The sequence below is a fragment of the Melanerpes formicivorus genome, unplaced genomic scaffold (assembly GCF_026170545.1).
Source record: "Melanerpes formicivorus ecotype bairdi unplaced genomic scaffold, bMelFor1.0.p_v2 SCAF_6, whole genome shotgun sequence".
Taxonomy (NCBI): domain Eukaryota; kingdom Metazoa; phylum Chordata; class Aves; order Piciformes; family Picidae; genus Melanerpes; species Melanerpes formicivorus.
Genome location: NW_027142358.1, coordinates 27,124,002 through 27,140,727, shown reverse-complemented (window position 1 = coordinate 27,140,727; position 16,726 = coordinate 27,124,002). Strand labels below are relative to the sequence as shown.

The 16,726-nt window shown below is 42.9% G+C and overlaps 1 protein-coding gene across 3 annotated transcripts in view; it reads right to left on the bottom strand.

Moving 5' to 3' along the window:
* DOCK1 (dedicator of cytokinesis 1) overlaps positions 1-16,726 on the bottom strand; it is a 383,983-nt gene that overhangs the window by 59,426 nt on the left and 307,831 nt on the right. For all 3 annotated transcript variants that reach the window (XM_068140207.1, XM_068140209.1, XM_068140208.1), the window contains exons 37-38: positions 16,000-16,090; positions 11,294-11,413 (exon numbers count right to left, since the gene is read on the bottom strand). In XM_068140207.1, coding sequence (XP_067996308.1) covers positions 11,294-11,413; positions 16,000-16,090 — 211 coding nt within the window. The remainder of the gene's footprint in view (positions 1-11,293; positions 11,414-15,999; positions 16,091-16,726) is intronic.

The following is a 16,726-nucleotide window of genomic DNA, read 5'->3' as shown; positions in this document are numbered from 1 at the left end:
CCCAGGTAGCTCAAGGCCTCATCCAACCTAGCCTTGAACACTTCCAGGGAGGTGGCATCCACAACTTCTCTGGGCAACCTGTTCCAGGGTCTCACCACCCTCACTGTAAAGAATGTCCTTTATTTAGAATAAACCAAACCATGTTGGAAGAGACCTTCAAGATCATTGTGTCCAACCCATCAACCAACCCACCCAAACAGCTAACCCATGGCACCAAGCACCCCATCAAGTCTCCTCCTGAACACCTCCAATGACGGCGACTCCACCACCTCCCTGGGCAGCCCATTCCAATGGGCAATCACTCTTTCCAATATCCACTCTAAATCTCCCTTCTTCTAGCTTACAGCCATTCTCCCTCATTTCATAATACAAGCCCTTGCAAAAAGTTTCTTCCCACTTTTCTTGTAGCCCCCTTTCAGGTACTGGAAGCCTGCTCTAAAGTCTTCCCAGAGCCTTCTCTTCTGTCCAGCCTGAATTGCCCCAACTCTTTCACCCTGTCCGCATCGGTGAGGTGCTCCAGCCCTCTGATCATCTTCATGGCTCTCCTCTGGACCTGCTCCAACAGATTCATGTCCTTCTTGTGTTGCTGGCCCCAACATAACATCAAACTGTTTCAGAAACCAAATGATTCCTGCTAACCTTACCGGATATCCCACAGCCTGCCCACAAAGAATCCTGGAACCCGGGGCTTTGGGCAAACGCCACTGATCGATTGCAGCTCATGATCACCTCTCTCCCTCTCTAATATTTCTAATCTCCATTAGTTAGGACAGGCAATTTGCAGATATTGCTTTGAACAAATATTCATTATATTTCCATTGCTTCTTTTGCCTCTCTTGTTCTTCAACCATGAAATTCAGCAGCCGTCTCAACTGACCCGAAGAAATTTAACAATATCCTTCAGCTCTTTGGAAGCCAGCAATCTTAATGAGGAGCAGCAAGAATGTTTAAAAATGTGTATTTTTAGGTTTTTTTCCCCTACTCTAAAGATAAAGAACCACTCAAACCCCAAAAGATTCATAAATTAGCACACCAGGCTATCTAAGATCAAACTTGATGATCTGTCCCTGCTGCTGAAATTTGGCTGCACTGCTGACCTCACTTTATTAAAGAAATGAGATTTGGAATGAGTTATAAATCCATTTGGTTTGTATTGCTCCTTCATCTTGAATTTAAATCCCTTGCCCACATCACCTAATTCTCCTCTCAGCATCAGGCCACATGTTCTGTGCCCCAGTGAAGTACGGCAGCTGGATGAAGGACAGCTGGAGAACAGGATTGAACACGTTTCCCCATCACCCCTTGGAGACATCCACCTCTGGGAATGAAGAGCTTTAGATGAAGCACCACAACATCCACAGATGTCGGGAGTTGGACGGGGCCAGCCTCTTTAAGTGGTGCCCAGCAACAGGATGAAGGGCAACAGGCACAAAATGGAACCTAGGATGTTCCATCTGAACACAAGGACAAACTTTACTGTGACAGAAAGAGTGAGGGAGCCCTAGAGCAGGCTACCCAGAGAGGTTGTGGAGTCTCCTTCTCTGGAGAGATCCCAAACCCACCTGGACAGTGTGATTCTGGGCAACCTGCTCTGGGTGACCCTGGTTTAGGAAGGGCTTGAACTGGATGATCTCTAGAGGTCCCTTCCAACCCCTAACATGTTGTGAATCTGTAAATCTGTGGAAGGTGGGGAGGGAAAAGAGGAAAACTCCATGCACATAACCAACATCTGCATCTATCCCTTACAGAACACCAGTCCCATCTGATTTAAAGCACTGTGCATGTAAGAAACATTTTAGCCTCTGAAAGCCCCCCAAAAGACCCCAAAACACACAACTAAAATTCCACCACTCAAAGCCCAAAATCAGTGGTGGGTGAATTTTAGCTGTCTTTTGATCAGTGAGTTGAAAACATCTCTCATTGTATCAGGAAAAAATGTTAAGAATAATTCCCAGTTCTAGATGCTGATTTTAAAACAAGAGTAAAACACTAACAGGTCATATGACTGTCAGAATGACCAAGACTGCTGCCAGCACTGGCTGAGGAGTCCATCAGGCCACAGCTATCCGGGATTTAGGAGCACAAACACAAGACTCAGACAAATATGTTTGGTTTTGGCTTTTTTCTCCCAAAGAACTGGCATTTTGGAGCCCAGCCAGGCTGCATCCTCAGCAAGTCTTCCCCCACAAGTAATGTACCAGTGCCACAAAACCAAGACATCACTGCTTTGTTCTTCATCCCTGCTCCTCCCTAGAAATGAGGAGTCAATTTTCAGGTGGATGGCACCCATCCTGCAAACTCAGGGATGGACTGGAAGATTGTCCTGGCAGACTGAGAGATGGAAAACAGCAGGGATGGAAAGAAGCAAGGATCTGGTGATGGTCGAGGAGATGAGGAGTTGCAAAAGGAAAAAGTTATGGGAGATCACAGGGAGAAAGGACAGAGATTTATGATTGTGAAGTAAAGAGGGTGAAGGAAAGAGAAAATATGGGCCAGAAACGACATTGGTATGGTTGAGTGAAGGAAAAGGAGCTTTTGGGACATGAAGAAAATAAATGGGCAAATGCTTGGGCAAACAGAGACTGAGCAGTGACCTAATTTAAGACAGAAAGGCAACGGATGCTCACAAGGCGTAGAGCCTGGTACCTACAATAAATATGCCTTTACAGCTCCACGTGATGTTAAACCCCTTCTCTTCATTTTTCTAACTTCTACAACATGGTTTAAAATGTTATTTATCTAGAGAGAGGGCTGGCAGGAGCGTCAGTTACCTCATGTTTGTAAAGTGCCTTGAAGATGAAAAACAGATCAGAAAGACTAATTACAATCACTATAATGAGGGATCACGTCTGCAGGAAATCACCAGGCAGGCTGCACGCTCTGCAACACAATTTGTGCAAAGGGAAGGATCTGAATGTTTTTATCCACATCATGAATATAATCTAGTTTGATGATTCAGAGAATATTTTTATATCTAAACAAAAATAAAGCTGAGTTTAATAGTAAGGGCATATCTGTTTTGAAAATGGAGTCTATCTTCACACTCCAGGCTGAGTTAATTTTGACTCCGAAAAGCAATGTACTACCAGTTTAGAGAAGCTGAATTAATATTCAGTTGTTTGGTAAGTCAGCAAGTGAAACCTTTCAAAATCACTTAACCTCTCTTCATCTTGACTTCCATTTCCTTTTTAACTTCAGTCATCCAGAACTTCCTCTGCACATTTTCATTTCAAAGAAAATGGCATCGCCATAGTTTTCCTTGTTCTTTGTTTGGGGTGTTCCAGATTTAACCAGTCCCTCTCCAAAACCCAAGCACTCACTTTTCTGTTGTCAAAATATTTACAGATGGATCTCAGGCAAACAGCTTTGGAGCTGAAGGAGATTGGAGATAAATGGAAGGCTAAATAATTTTAGATTTGCATCGACACTGTAAACAAACTTACTCAGTTCCTCCACAGAATCCTGGATAAGCACAGACACTGTGACGTGTTTCCAAAGCACGCCTGGCAACTCAAAGCACCAGCTCAGTGCTAAGGCTGTTTGCTATTTTACACTAACTAATTGCATCCCATCATCAAGAGGAAAGGCATTCTGGATTAGCATGGCAAAGAGAAGAGGAGAGGAGCTGAGGGGGCTGAGACACTGTGCTGGCATTGCTCAGCATGTTATCATGCCCCTGCAGCCTTGCAACCCATGGGTTATAGCATAGCAAACTCATCCCAGACCATGATCGACACTGCTGGTATGTCCTAGAGCCCACCAAAACTTTATGGAAGACATAGACCTATTGGAGCAGAGGATGCCACAGCAATGATGTGAGGGTTGGAACCCCTCTGCTGTGAGGATAGGCTGAGCGAGATGGGGTTGTTAAGCCTGGAGAAGGCTCCAGGGGGACCTTATTGAGGCCTTTCAGCACTTAAAAGCCCAGTCAGAAAGATGGAGACAGGGCAAGGGGTGATGATAAATTAAAAGAGGGAGATTTGGGCTAGATAAAAGTAAGAAATGTTTGACACTGAGGGTGGTGAAACACTGGCCCAGGTTGCTCAGATGCCCCATCCCTTAGAACCACTGCAGGTCATGTTGCTTGGGGCTTTGAGCAACCTGCTCAAGTTGCAGATGACCCTGCTGATGGCTGGGGAGTTGGACTGAGTGACATTTACAAATCTCTTCCTATACAAAACATTTTCTGATTCTAAAACCAGACCTTTGTCATTGGAGGCACATTGATATCACCTATTAACTGATGATTTCAGCAGATTTAAATCTTATTTACAATTTTTCCCCCTTTCCATCCTTGTCAGCCAAGACTGTAAACACAGATGCTGCATTTCCACTGAGCCTGCCCCAGTCTGATCAACACTTCAGATGTTTCTGAATATAAATATTAATAATGAATTTTATAAGTGTTTCAGAGACTAAAGAAGGAATCTTCAACTTAAATATGATGTAGATTTAGTTCATCTCCAATACACATACAGTAATCACTCAATTCTAGCATATCTTGCCCTTGCAGCCATCCCCCATCTACAAATGGAAATGAACAGGAAAACAACAAAACAAAAAAATCACAGAATCACAGCATGGTGAGGATTGTAAAGGAGCTCTGGAATTCATCCAGTCCAACCCCCCTGCTAAAGCAGGGTCACCCACAGCAGATTGCTGAGGATCACACTGTCCAGGTGGATTTGGAATCTCTTCAGAGAAGGAGACTTCACAACCTCCCTGGGCAGCCAGCTTCAGGGCTCCAGCATCTTCACAGAAAAAAAATTTCTCCTCCTCTTCAGTGGAATCTCTTTGATCACCACTCAGGCTGCTCTTCTCTAGGCTAAACAGCCCCAGGTCTCTCAGCCTTTCCTCCTCACAGAGATGCTCTGGTCTCCTCAGCATCTTCATAGCCTCCACTGGACTCTCTCCAGCGGTTCCCTGCCTCTCTGTATCTGAGGAGTCCAGAACTGGACCCAGTATTCCAGGTGTGGCCTTATTAGGTCAGAGTAGAGGGAGAGGAGATCCTCCTTTGACCTGTTTGCTACACTCTTAGAATCATAGAATAAATAAGGTTGGAAAAGACCTCAGAGATCATCCAGTCCAACCTATCACCCAACACCTCATGACTAACTAAACCATGGCTTCGAGTGCCACGTACTATCCTCTTTTGAACACCTCCAGGGATGGTGACTCCACCACCTCCCTGGGCAGTCCATTCCAATGGCCAGTAACTCTTTCTGTGAGGAACTTTCTCCTCACCTCCAGCCTAAACCTCCCCTGGTGCAGATTGAGACTGTGTCCTCTTGTTCTGGTGTTGGTTGCCTGGGAGAGGAGACCAACCCTCTCCTGGCTACAACCTCCCTTCAGGTAGTTGTAGAGAGCAGTAAGGTCTCCTCTTCTCCAGGCTAAACAACCCCAGCTCCCTCAGTGTCTCCTCACAGGGCTTGTGCTCTTAACATACACCGCAATACAGATAGCATGAACGACATTTGTTTGTGGCCTGAATTACTTTAAAACTTCCTTAAAAGCTAGTTTACAAATCATACTGCTCAAATGGTGTCCCATTATTTTTAATGGGACACTTTCAGGTCTAGACAAGAGATAAACCTGCCCTTTTCTCACCATTTGCAACACAGCATAAAAGTGCCTCACCATGGGAAAAGACTCTTTCTATTTCTGCCAGCCCCCAACCTTGGCTCCTCTCCAGCCATGAGACCTGTCTCGGAGAAAAGCACCTTGTTTTGTTACTACTACCTCTTAAGAAGCCCACTCTGCTCCAACATCTCTGTTGTGAAATTTGATTGTCTGGTTCAATCCATGGAAGGAATGAGGAGACGTTGTATTATGAAACTCAATTTGTAAAATGTCAAGTGCCCTGAACTCCAGAGGTCCATGAATCCATTAACCACCCAGCTCTTTCCTCAGCTGTTTGTGCAGCTGGACGGCAGCATCGCCAAAGACAAACCCCACAAGCTGGCGATTTTTCCAGCATCACAGCAGCAGGAACTGGGAGTTTATTAAAATCCCCTGCACAACCTTCCAAAACATTTCTGCGTTTGCTGTGGAGCAGATTTATTCAGGTAAGGACAGTGGGGCTGTGGCAAGAGATCCTGATAAATGAAATCCATATTCTTGAAGGTCAATAACTCCCAATTTGCTGCCTCACAGATTTCCTGCCTTGGAAGGTTTCCCAAGTTTGCCCAGGACATGGCAGGCCTTCTGGAGGAATGAGACATACAGGGAGCTACTACACAGGATTTGTACAAGGTACAACTCATTAGTGTGAGAAACAATTTATCTGGAGAGTGTACCAGAGAGAGAGAGGTTGGCCACTGTGGAAGGAAAATGCTGCTTTTATAGTGAAGGCGTAAGAAAAATGTGTGGAGCCTAAATTTAGTTGTGTAGACATGAGCTGCAAATTGCTATGGGAAAGACTTTGAGGATACAGAAGGAGATGCTTTTGGGGAAAACCTAGCAATTTAATTTATTATTGAAGCTGGATTGCTTGTTGCCCAGAAAGGACTGCAGCATCCAATTTAGGAATTGAGGTTCTTTAACAGCAGCAAAGAAGTATCTCAGGATATTTCTCAGCTCCTGCTGAGTTAACAGGCACTAAAAATGAAGTAGTCGAGGGTAAAGATATTATCATGCAATATTCTGATGTATGAGGGACATTCCAAGCCCTTTAAATTTCAGATAGTGTTCATTAACCATCTTGTAAGCTTAATATTTTAAATAAAATATTAAGCCAGTATTTATGTATGGCTAGTTTTTAATTCAAGATATGTAAGATACAGCCATGGTTGGAAAGCCTTTAAACAATGTGCTGTCTTTCCTTGAGAACATGGTGAACACTGAAGTCTTCTCTGAAGACTATCTCTGTCCTCCAGAGCTCTCAGGATGGGCTTACATCTGAAGTGGGATATGAATCATAGAATACCAGGTTGAAAGGGACCCCAAGGATCACCTGCTCCAACCTAGAAAGGTAACAGGAAAGTTGAAATGAGAGGATAAAGTTTAAATAAGATGACCAAGCACCCTGAGCTGACATGAGCCTCACTGATTCTTGGCAGATGGGAATTTCACCACTCTCTTGTTACATGGAAGAAAAAGGCCAATTGATGCCATCCCATGAGCTGGCAAAAGAATAGATTGTAAGCCAACTCATGGCATTTAATGTGCTGTTTCAAATGTTTTGTGGCCCCAGTAAAAGCTTTTGGGGGGATGGGAAGGGAAGGAAAGAGAAGGGAAAGAAGGGAGGAGTAGAAATAAACGAGAGTGTGCATTTATTTACCTTTTTCTCCCAATGCTTTCAATTTATGAAGGAGCAGTGGAAAACAGGTACTGATTTATAGACTGTGGCACCACCAGCAAACTTGAAATACGTTGATGTTTTTACATTTTACTGTTCCACTGCTTTCTCTACAGCTCAAGAGATCACACAAGCCTGTTTAAAAACAGTATCTTACCTTTGCCAACGACACCAAAGTATCTCCGGCTTCAGCAGTCTATTAGCATTGACTAACATCAGGGCAAAATTTCACCCTGTCCTCCTTCACTTTATCACCACCACTATTTTCCCTTCTCATCCCCAGATACTCTAACCTACCACTTTTCAGTAATGTCCCTGGATTAAGGGCTTTGCTGAAAACTACAAAGCTTCAGCAAAACACAGAAAGAGCAAACACTTCAGAGCAGTTCAAAGGATAGGTTAGACTGCTGTGATAAGCGTGGGGATAAGGCTTTTAAGGGTAAAAGCCAAGAGGGATGGAGCTGAGACTGGAAAGTGCAACACAGTGAAGAATAACAATCTAGCTCAGACAACAATGCATAGAAGAAGAAAACTTGGAAGTAAGAACAGCTCAGTTTGGAAACAAGGAGCTGAGAAGAGTAATGAAAAGCATGATTAATGAGGAATCAAATGCATGAAGTGGAAAACAGCAAAATAAAGAAGTTGTAGCTGAAAATGCAAATTTACTATAGGTGAAAGGTGTACTTCAGCTTTATAGAAGATTGGTTTAAGGACAAAATGTCAAGTGTAAGTAAAATGCAAGCTTCCTAAGAAAAAATGAATTAAAAAATAGAAACTAAAATGAGAAACCTTAAATGGATTTCAGACTACATATTACAGGGATATATGTGGTGAAGGCTGGTATTTTGTTCTCAGCCAAAATGAGATGCCCACACACCAGTTTTCAGTGCAGACCTACACTGCCTATTATTAAACTACAAATTTCTCAGGCACTTCTGGTCTGGAAGTGAGAGATCTACTCCATTCCCATATGTGTACTGAGGATTATACCTTCCTCTACATTCATCTCACCAAGAATGCTAATATTTAGGGAAAATGCCTCATGGTTGGTCTTCAAATGAAAAGTGCCCCATGGATTCCCCCAGGAAATTACACTGCTGAGAGAAAGGGATCATGATTTCTCAGAGGATAATCTACAGCATCCATTAAAATAAAAGTCAGTGTTTTAAAACCAGGTGTCCTCTTTTAGGACATCCCTCTCCTTGATGTGTACATAATCTTTCTAACCACATCCTCCTCCCCTCTGAAGTCCACTGCTTCCCACCAGGCAGGCTGGAGTGGAAGAAGCACAGTCTCACAACAACCTGAGGCCAAAATTTTGAGCTTCTGTAAAAGCCTAGAAGTAGGTCTACAGCTGTCCAGTGACCTTTTTTAAACATCAGTTGTTAACTTTATGGGAAGAGAATGCAAAGTGGCGGGGTCAACCTAGAGTGAATTGCCAGGCAGAGATACAGCTGGGTCATGAAGGTACAAAAAACCACATGAATTAGTTAGGGTGTTGGTACAGTCTTCTACAAATGCACAGCAAATACTACTTCAGCTGTGTTCCTGAGCACAGAATGGCATCAGTAAAGCAGCTGCTGGTCTACACTGGCAAACTGCGTAGGTAAGCTGATTTAGCTTAATGTCAGAACATCCCAAATGAGAGGATGAACTGAATTCTACTTTGGAAACTTCAACTTTCAGCTTCCTGACCTTTGAAAATTTATGTAAGATGCTCACATTCTCACTGTATAGTGTCTTCATTTTGATTTTAATTGGAAAACTAAGAAAAGTTATCACCAACTTGAGTGATCAGAAAATCAGAGGAGAATTATCTGTAACTAGGAAACAGTGCTTTGAAGAGGATGGGAAGGCTCTCTGCCACCCTGCTCTGGTGAGACTCCATCTGCTCTGCTGGAGCCAGCTTGGGAGTCTTCAGTGCAGGAGAGACATGGACCTGTTGAAGCAGTGTCAGAGGAGACCATGAACATGATCAGAGGGCAAGAACCCCTTTGCTGTGAGGCCAGGCTGAGAGAGTTGGGGTTGGTCAGCCCAGAGAATAGAAGGTTCCAGGGAGACCAGCTTATGCCTTTTGGGACTTAAATGGGCTGGTAACAAACCTGGGGGCAGTAAGGAATAAGGAGCTTGGAATAAGGAGTAAGGAATAGGAGCAGGGAGTAAGGAAGAAGGAACAGGGGTAAGGAAGAAGGAACAGGGGTAAGGAAGAAGGAATAGGAACAGCTGCCCACAGTGGTCCCTTTGATATCATTGCTCACCAAGCACATTTAAAATAATGATGGTTCAGTTGTTTAACTAGCAGGGGAAAGGAAAACACTATTATTTTGAAAGCAGGCAGAGCCTTCTCTCATCTCAAATGGAAAATCTGAAAAAATGATTAATGGTGACTTAGTCTAACAAGGGTCTCTCAGGCGTGGATGCCGTGCTGGGTGAGGCGGCGCAGGCTGAGCAGTGAGCAGCAGGTATTTTGCCTGCTGTTTATATAAACAGCTCATTAGTGTGAGCGGCAGAAATGGGCAGGCACAACTTTAGGACAGGCTGGGTTCAGTAGGGACATAAAGGATGCTGCAGGGTTTAATCTGCAGCTAAAATGTATTAGAGTGGTGCTCAGAAGAATAATTTCCACTGCCTGCATCCTACCACCATAAAAGAATAACTGTGAAGGCAGCTGTAAACCAGCAAAATAAACCCATGCAACATCTGGGTTTTACTTTCCATAGAAAAAGATAATGTTAATATGATTATATTACATATTAATATTACTGCTAGTGCACAGGTCTTGGGAGGAGCAGATGAGGAAACTGGGGTTGTTCAGCCTGGAGAAAAGGGGCTGACAGGAGACCTACTCACTCTCTACAACTACCTGAAAGGAGCTTAGAGGCAGGCGATTCTGTCCCTCTACTCTGCTCTACCTGGAGTACAGCATCCAGTTCTGGTGCCCACAGCATAAGAAGGACACGGACTTGCTAGAGTGGGTCCAGAGGAGGGCCACAAAGATGATCAGAGGGCTGGAGAATCTCCCATATGGGGACAGGCTGTAAGAACTGAGGCTGTTCAGCCTGGAGAAGGCTCCAGGCAGACCTTAGAGCACTCTTCCAGTACCAGAAGGGAGCTACAAGCAAGCTGGGGGAACATTTTACAAGGGCTTGTAGTAACAGGAGAAGGGGAAATGGCTTTGAGTTGGAAGAGGAGAGATTGGGTATGAGGAAGAAATTCTTTAGAGTGAGTGTGGTGAGACGCTGGAACAGGTTGTCCAAGAAAGTTGTGGATCCTCCCTCCCTGGAGGTGTTGAAAGCCAGGCTGGACAGGGCCTTGAGCAGCCTGGTCTAGTGGAAGGTGTCCCTGCCCATGGCAGGGGGTTTGGAACTACATGATCTTTAAGCTCTCTTCCAGTACAAACCATTCTATGAATCTATGAATCACTGTCTACCAAGTTAAATCTCCTCAACTCTGTGGCCAGGTAACACCTGCACTCTTCCCCTTCCACCATGCAGTGGTCCAATGCAAATTCATCTTGCAATAAAAGATGAAACTGCAATGACACAGCCTTATCTGAGAATATGTCTGCCTTCTCAGGATATAAACCACAAAGATCCATTCTCTGAGGGAATTACTTTGTGCACACCAGAGAGAACCAAGGGTAGCTGAAAGGCTGCACTAGCTATTTTAGCCGCCAGGAAAACTAAGTCCCCCAAATTACATGCACCCCATGTTTATTTTCTCTGTGCCATCATATGCACATATATTTACCCTTAACACAGCACTTATAAATATATTGATTTATCTTTTTTTTTCTTCTTTTTAGTATCATTATCTTGACGTGCTAGCTGGTGGACTGTTTACATAAAGCACTCCAAATAACTTAAAACAAGTTTAAAGCTCCCTGAAGGTCATTGGATGCAAACTATGTTTACTATTCAACTTAGGAGTCAGACAGAAAAAACAATGAAACAGATTTGGACTTCCCCTCCACCCCCCCCCCCCATCCTTTTTTACCTTGCCCTTGTCAAAGTAATGGATAATTTCTTGATAGAGCTGATCTTTCAGCTGTCCTTGAGTAGCAGCCTGGTATCCATCCCGCTGGGTTAGATGTGCTGCACATGCCTCTTCTGACCACTAAATCACAAAAGAAAGAGGCAAAAATGAAAGCAAAGGAAAAGCTATGAAATAGAATGGTAAAATTAGTCTAAATAAAATACACTTTTTTGTTGTTGTTAATTAAGCAGTACCAGAGCCAATACACTTACAAAGATTTTCTGGGTAGTTTTTGATTCCTTGGGCACATGGACCATTTGTTTGGATGTGGTAATTGGAAGCTAATTACATATATCAGCTGGAAGGAAGCTTCTTGGGGTGGCTTCCTCTCCTCAGTGAGTTTGATGAGACTGACCTTGGCCTGCTGATGGGTATAACCTGCTGGATGCATAATGAGCACTTGCCAGGTTTCTGTTGAAAGAAGCCCTGAAGCCAACATGCATTGATACAAACATGAAGGACTTCAGACACAGAAATTAAATGGCTAAAATTCACAGGGAACATTTGGAAGCATGGAAAAGACAACTAACTTTACCCAGCCTGTCTGCAATTAGTAGCTCTTGCTCTTCCAGCAAATAGCTAAGGGGTGAGGAGCAAGGCACAGATATTAAATGGATTTCCTCCTGGATCTGAGAGGATCAAGCAATTCCCTTCATCTTTCTCCCTTGCACCTGCCTATTCTAGTGTCCACTGAAGGATAGATGCAACTGAAGCCTCTGAAGTCCAGTATTCCTATCACCTCTTCTTCTCCTCCCACTAATATTTCCTGTGACCTGTTTGGGGGTGAGATAATACTGAAGCCATTTTCTTATACAGGATGCTCACACTATAGCCCCCTCTTCCAAAGGTGTCCATTCGAAAGAGGCTAGCAGGAAATTAAAACTTCAGAGATGCACAGACCACCATCAAATCAAATCAAACCAAAAACCTCCATTAAATGAAATCAAATTTCTCAGAGATTAAAAAAGAGACAGGGAGGGGTACTCTTGTTGCCTTAAGAAAGCAAGTTGAAAAAAAATAATAATTAGAGAACTGTTCACTTTCTTCTTTGAAAATCAGAGTTCCTAGAAGAGGAGGACTGCCTCCTGAAACATAAATATTGGTAAAACAGTAGGAAAAGATCTAGCAGAGATTCAGCAACTTAGGTTTATTCACAGAATTGCTGTTAACATCCACTTTACATCCTACAGCTTATTAAATTTCAACCAATAAATAGTTGGCCAAAACGCTTGTGTTCAGCTACAGCCAACAACTCTGGCAACTCTGCACTGCAAGGCTGTGTTTCTGAGCAACACAAGCCTCATAGTCTGCAATGCAATGGCACTGGGTTTCAGCATACTACAAGCCAGTATCTCCTGTTACTTTTGAACACCTTGTGCTTGACTAAATGGGGTAAAAAAACCCCAAAACTAAAGTCTCTCTTCTGAAGAGTGCTTCATCAGTCTGCAGTAATCTGGAGAAGAGGATGGTGGCTCGCTCTCTCCTCAGACAGCCCTCTCACAAATTGAAAGGTGAAATTCTCAAAAGCTCTCAGTCTTGACCTAAATGTGATCCCATTAAAATCAGCATGGTGAAATATATGCCAATGATGAGTGCCATCGAAAACCCTGTCCTCAAGGTTTGGAAGGAAAACTCAAGCTTCAAGTTACACATACCACAATACTGCTGCTTCTCAAGCAACACTGAACTCCTCCATCCACTGCTAACTGCTGGTAGTAACAGGGTAGTGTATCAGACAGATTGATACACTTGCATAATAAAACAATTCCAAAGTGTAACATTATTATACTTATAAATAAGCATGGTCTTAGTGATGAAAACCTGTGATAAATACTGCCCTTACATTTGCCATCCTTTATTGATTTGGCATCATAGATTCAAAGAAATAGTTTGGTTGGAAAGATCTTTAAGATCATGGAGTCCAGTCATTATCTAATTCTGCCAAGTCTGGTGCTGAATCATGTCCCCCAGTACCACATCTCTGAACCATTTAAACCTCTCCAGAAATAGTCACTCCACCACTGCCCTGGGCAGCCTGTTCCAGTGCTTGAGAACCCTTTCAGAGAAGTTTATTCTTCCAATATCCAACCTAAATCTCTCCTGGTGCAACTTGAAGCTGTATCTTCTCATCCCAATGCTTGTTACTTGGGAGAAGACACCAATCCCCACCTCTCTCCAACCTCCTTTCTGATAAAAGAGTGAGAAGATCTCCCCTCAGCCTCCTTTTCCCTAAACAACCTCAGCTGCCTGTCTTTGATTTGAATTATAAGAGAAGAAATAAGGATATTTCTCTCCAATAAATTAAAGGAATATATTAAGATACTCATCTGACCTCTGAAGACATTCCATAAAAAAACCCCTAAAACTATCTAAACTCTAATTTAAGGTCACACAAAGTACACTGGCTATCAATGGAATAATAGAATCATAGCATACAATCATTAAGGTTGAAAAAGACCTCTGAGATCATCAAGTCCAATCAAGATCAACAAGTTCAAGCCATAAGATGTCCAAGTTTGAATGACATTTTATAGCACAGTTCATTCTATCATGTCTCAAGGAAATGCAGTGCCTGTGGAGAGACTGAATGCTTTATCTTGTCTAAAGATGCAAATCATGAGGAGCAAGTATTACACAGTTTGGCATTAGTGTCCTACAGCTCTTATAGGGATAAGTGAGATCTTCATAGACACAGACTCAGCAAGTTACTCACTGAAAGTTCTACCCACAGGTCTGTGGGAATGAAGGTTTCAGAGCCATCTCTACACATCTTCATCTCTCAGCACAGAAAATGTTACTACCGAAGAGGTGGCTGCATCCAGCCAGCTCTATCCAAAATCTGCCCTTGATTTAACAATGAATAAAGCTATTGCTACAGTGCTTTTACACTCCAGACCAATCTTACTGATGTTTTCTTGTGTAACAACCCTCTCTTTATTTCAAAGCAGAATAAATACATTTCAAAGTGTTTTAAATTAAATTGTACATGTACAATCTGCCTCCTATTTAGTCCTATTAAAGCTTGGATGCAATTTTGAGGAATAATTCTCAGTGCATCCCTTAGAAACATTTCGTTTAACACCTTCCACTTTGCAACTTTTCCAAGCAGATATTTGATACTTGCATTTCACTTGGGATTGCTCAGATTAAATCAAAGGTTGCTAAGAACAATTTGATGTTTAGAATGAGATAAACTTCCTTTATGAAATGGGATACCATTAGCATAGCTTCTGGAATAAAAAACAAGGTTGCAATAATGCGGAAGCTGGCAATACACTCCTCATTGGCATGAGAAACAAACCAAGGGGAAAATGAACACCTGAACTATTCTAACCCTAACACTCTGCACCATATGACGCCTCAGGGGAGTAAAAAGAGATCCAGGTCTCACGGGAGACAGAAAGATTTCACTGTGGGTGGTGAGATGTGAGGAAGAATGGGACTGCAGTAAAGGCTTCAGAAAACACTGATTCTTGCCCAGTTTAGATTTTTACAGAATCCCATCATGGTGGAGGTTGGCAAGGATCTCTGGGGATCATCTAGTCCAGTGCCTTGATAAAGCAGTCATGTAGATCAAGTTCACCTAGCCAAGTTTTCTATTGATTGCTATTTCAATTGAAAACATAAACCTCCTTGCCAGTAATACGGTGATGACAAGACTACATTAAATATACACATAAACATTTTGGGCCCCTTCACTACAAGAAGGACATTGACATGCTGGAGTGGGTCCAGAGAACAGCAGTGAAGCTGGTGAAGGGTCTAGAAACCAGGTCTTGTGAAGAGCAGCTGAGCAAGCTGGGGTTGTTCAGCCTGAATAAAAGGAGGCTGAGGGGAGACCACATTCCTCTCTATAACTCCCTGAAAGGAGGTTGCAGTGAGGTGGGGGTCAGTTTCTTCTCCCTGGTATCAAATGATAGAACAAGGTCTTTTTCAACCTTAATGATTGTACGCTGTGATTCTATTATTCCATTGATAGAATAATCTCCTTCTCTGAAGACTTTCAAGACCCATCTAGATGCATTCCTGTGCGACCTGCGATAGACTCTATGGTCCTGATCTGGCAGGGGGGTTAGACTCGATAATCTCCTGAGGTCCCTTCCAATCCCTGACATCCTGTGATCCTGTGAACAAGAGGAAATACCCTGAAATTGCACTAGAGGAGGCTTAGATTGGATATAAAGATTTAATTTTAATTTTTTTCTGAAATAGGCTGCCCATGGAGTGGTGGAGTTACTGTCCCTGAAGGTGTCCAACAAACGTGTGGGCATGGCACTTGGGGTGGTCATGCTGGTGTTAGGTTGACAGTTGGACTTGATGACCTTAGAGAGCTTCTCCAACTGAAACAATTCTATGATTCTCTGTGATTTCATGGCAGAAGTGTGACCTCCCTGGGTAACATATTCCAGTCTCTCACCACCCTCCCTGTAAAGAATTTCTTTCTAATATCCATTCTATAATCCATGCCTTAATTACAAGTGTCACAGATGCATTGTTTTCACTTCAAAAATGCTAGCATTTTAAAAAATGTAAAAGTGATGTAAGAAGAAGCATTCAGCTGTTAACCAGTTTGAAGTGTGGATGGATGTCCTAAGAGTGACAAACGATTCTGCTGCTGCGTAACGCTACCATGATTGTCAAACCTTGAGATGCATTTTGGTGCTTACCTTAAGAAGTTTGGCATGCAGAAGTAACGTGTAGGCAGCTTCTGTATAGTTATCACACTCCTTGTGAAGGTCACACAGCTTGTACAAATACCTGCAAGTAATGAAAACAGAGGCTCTAAAAAAAGTTGGCGCTTAAATGTTACTGAAAACAAGAATTTAGAGTGAATGCCTTGCTTGCAAACATCTCTATGTAATGCAGCTTATATTGTTACTTAGCACTCAATTCTCAGTAGCCCAGAAATGTCAAAACTCTTTCACACATTTTAGTGGAGATAGAGAGACAACAGCAGTCACACCAACTTCAGTATAAAGTTAAATGATACGTATTTTACCAGGAACAATGTAATGAGCGGGTTTTGGACCAGAACACACCGCAATGGAATCTTCTTTATTGAAAACTAAGTTGCCTGGATACTGGTCATTTATTGGAAATTTAACCCTGCTGTTACCATCAGTGGGAAGGCTGGGAAATGTGTTCCTTTGCTTTTCTTCTTAATTCAGCCCTTGTCCCTTCAAACCTGTGTGCACCTAACACTGAGTAGTTATGTGTGACCTGCAGAGCTACTGCCATTGTATGGTGATGATGCTAATATCTTTTATGAGCCCATAAAGCCAGGCTGGATGGGTCTTTGAGCAACGTGGTCTAGTAGGAGGTGCCCCTGCTCATGGTAGGGGATTGAAACTGGATGATCCCTTGCAACCCAAACCATTCTCTGATTCTGTGATC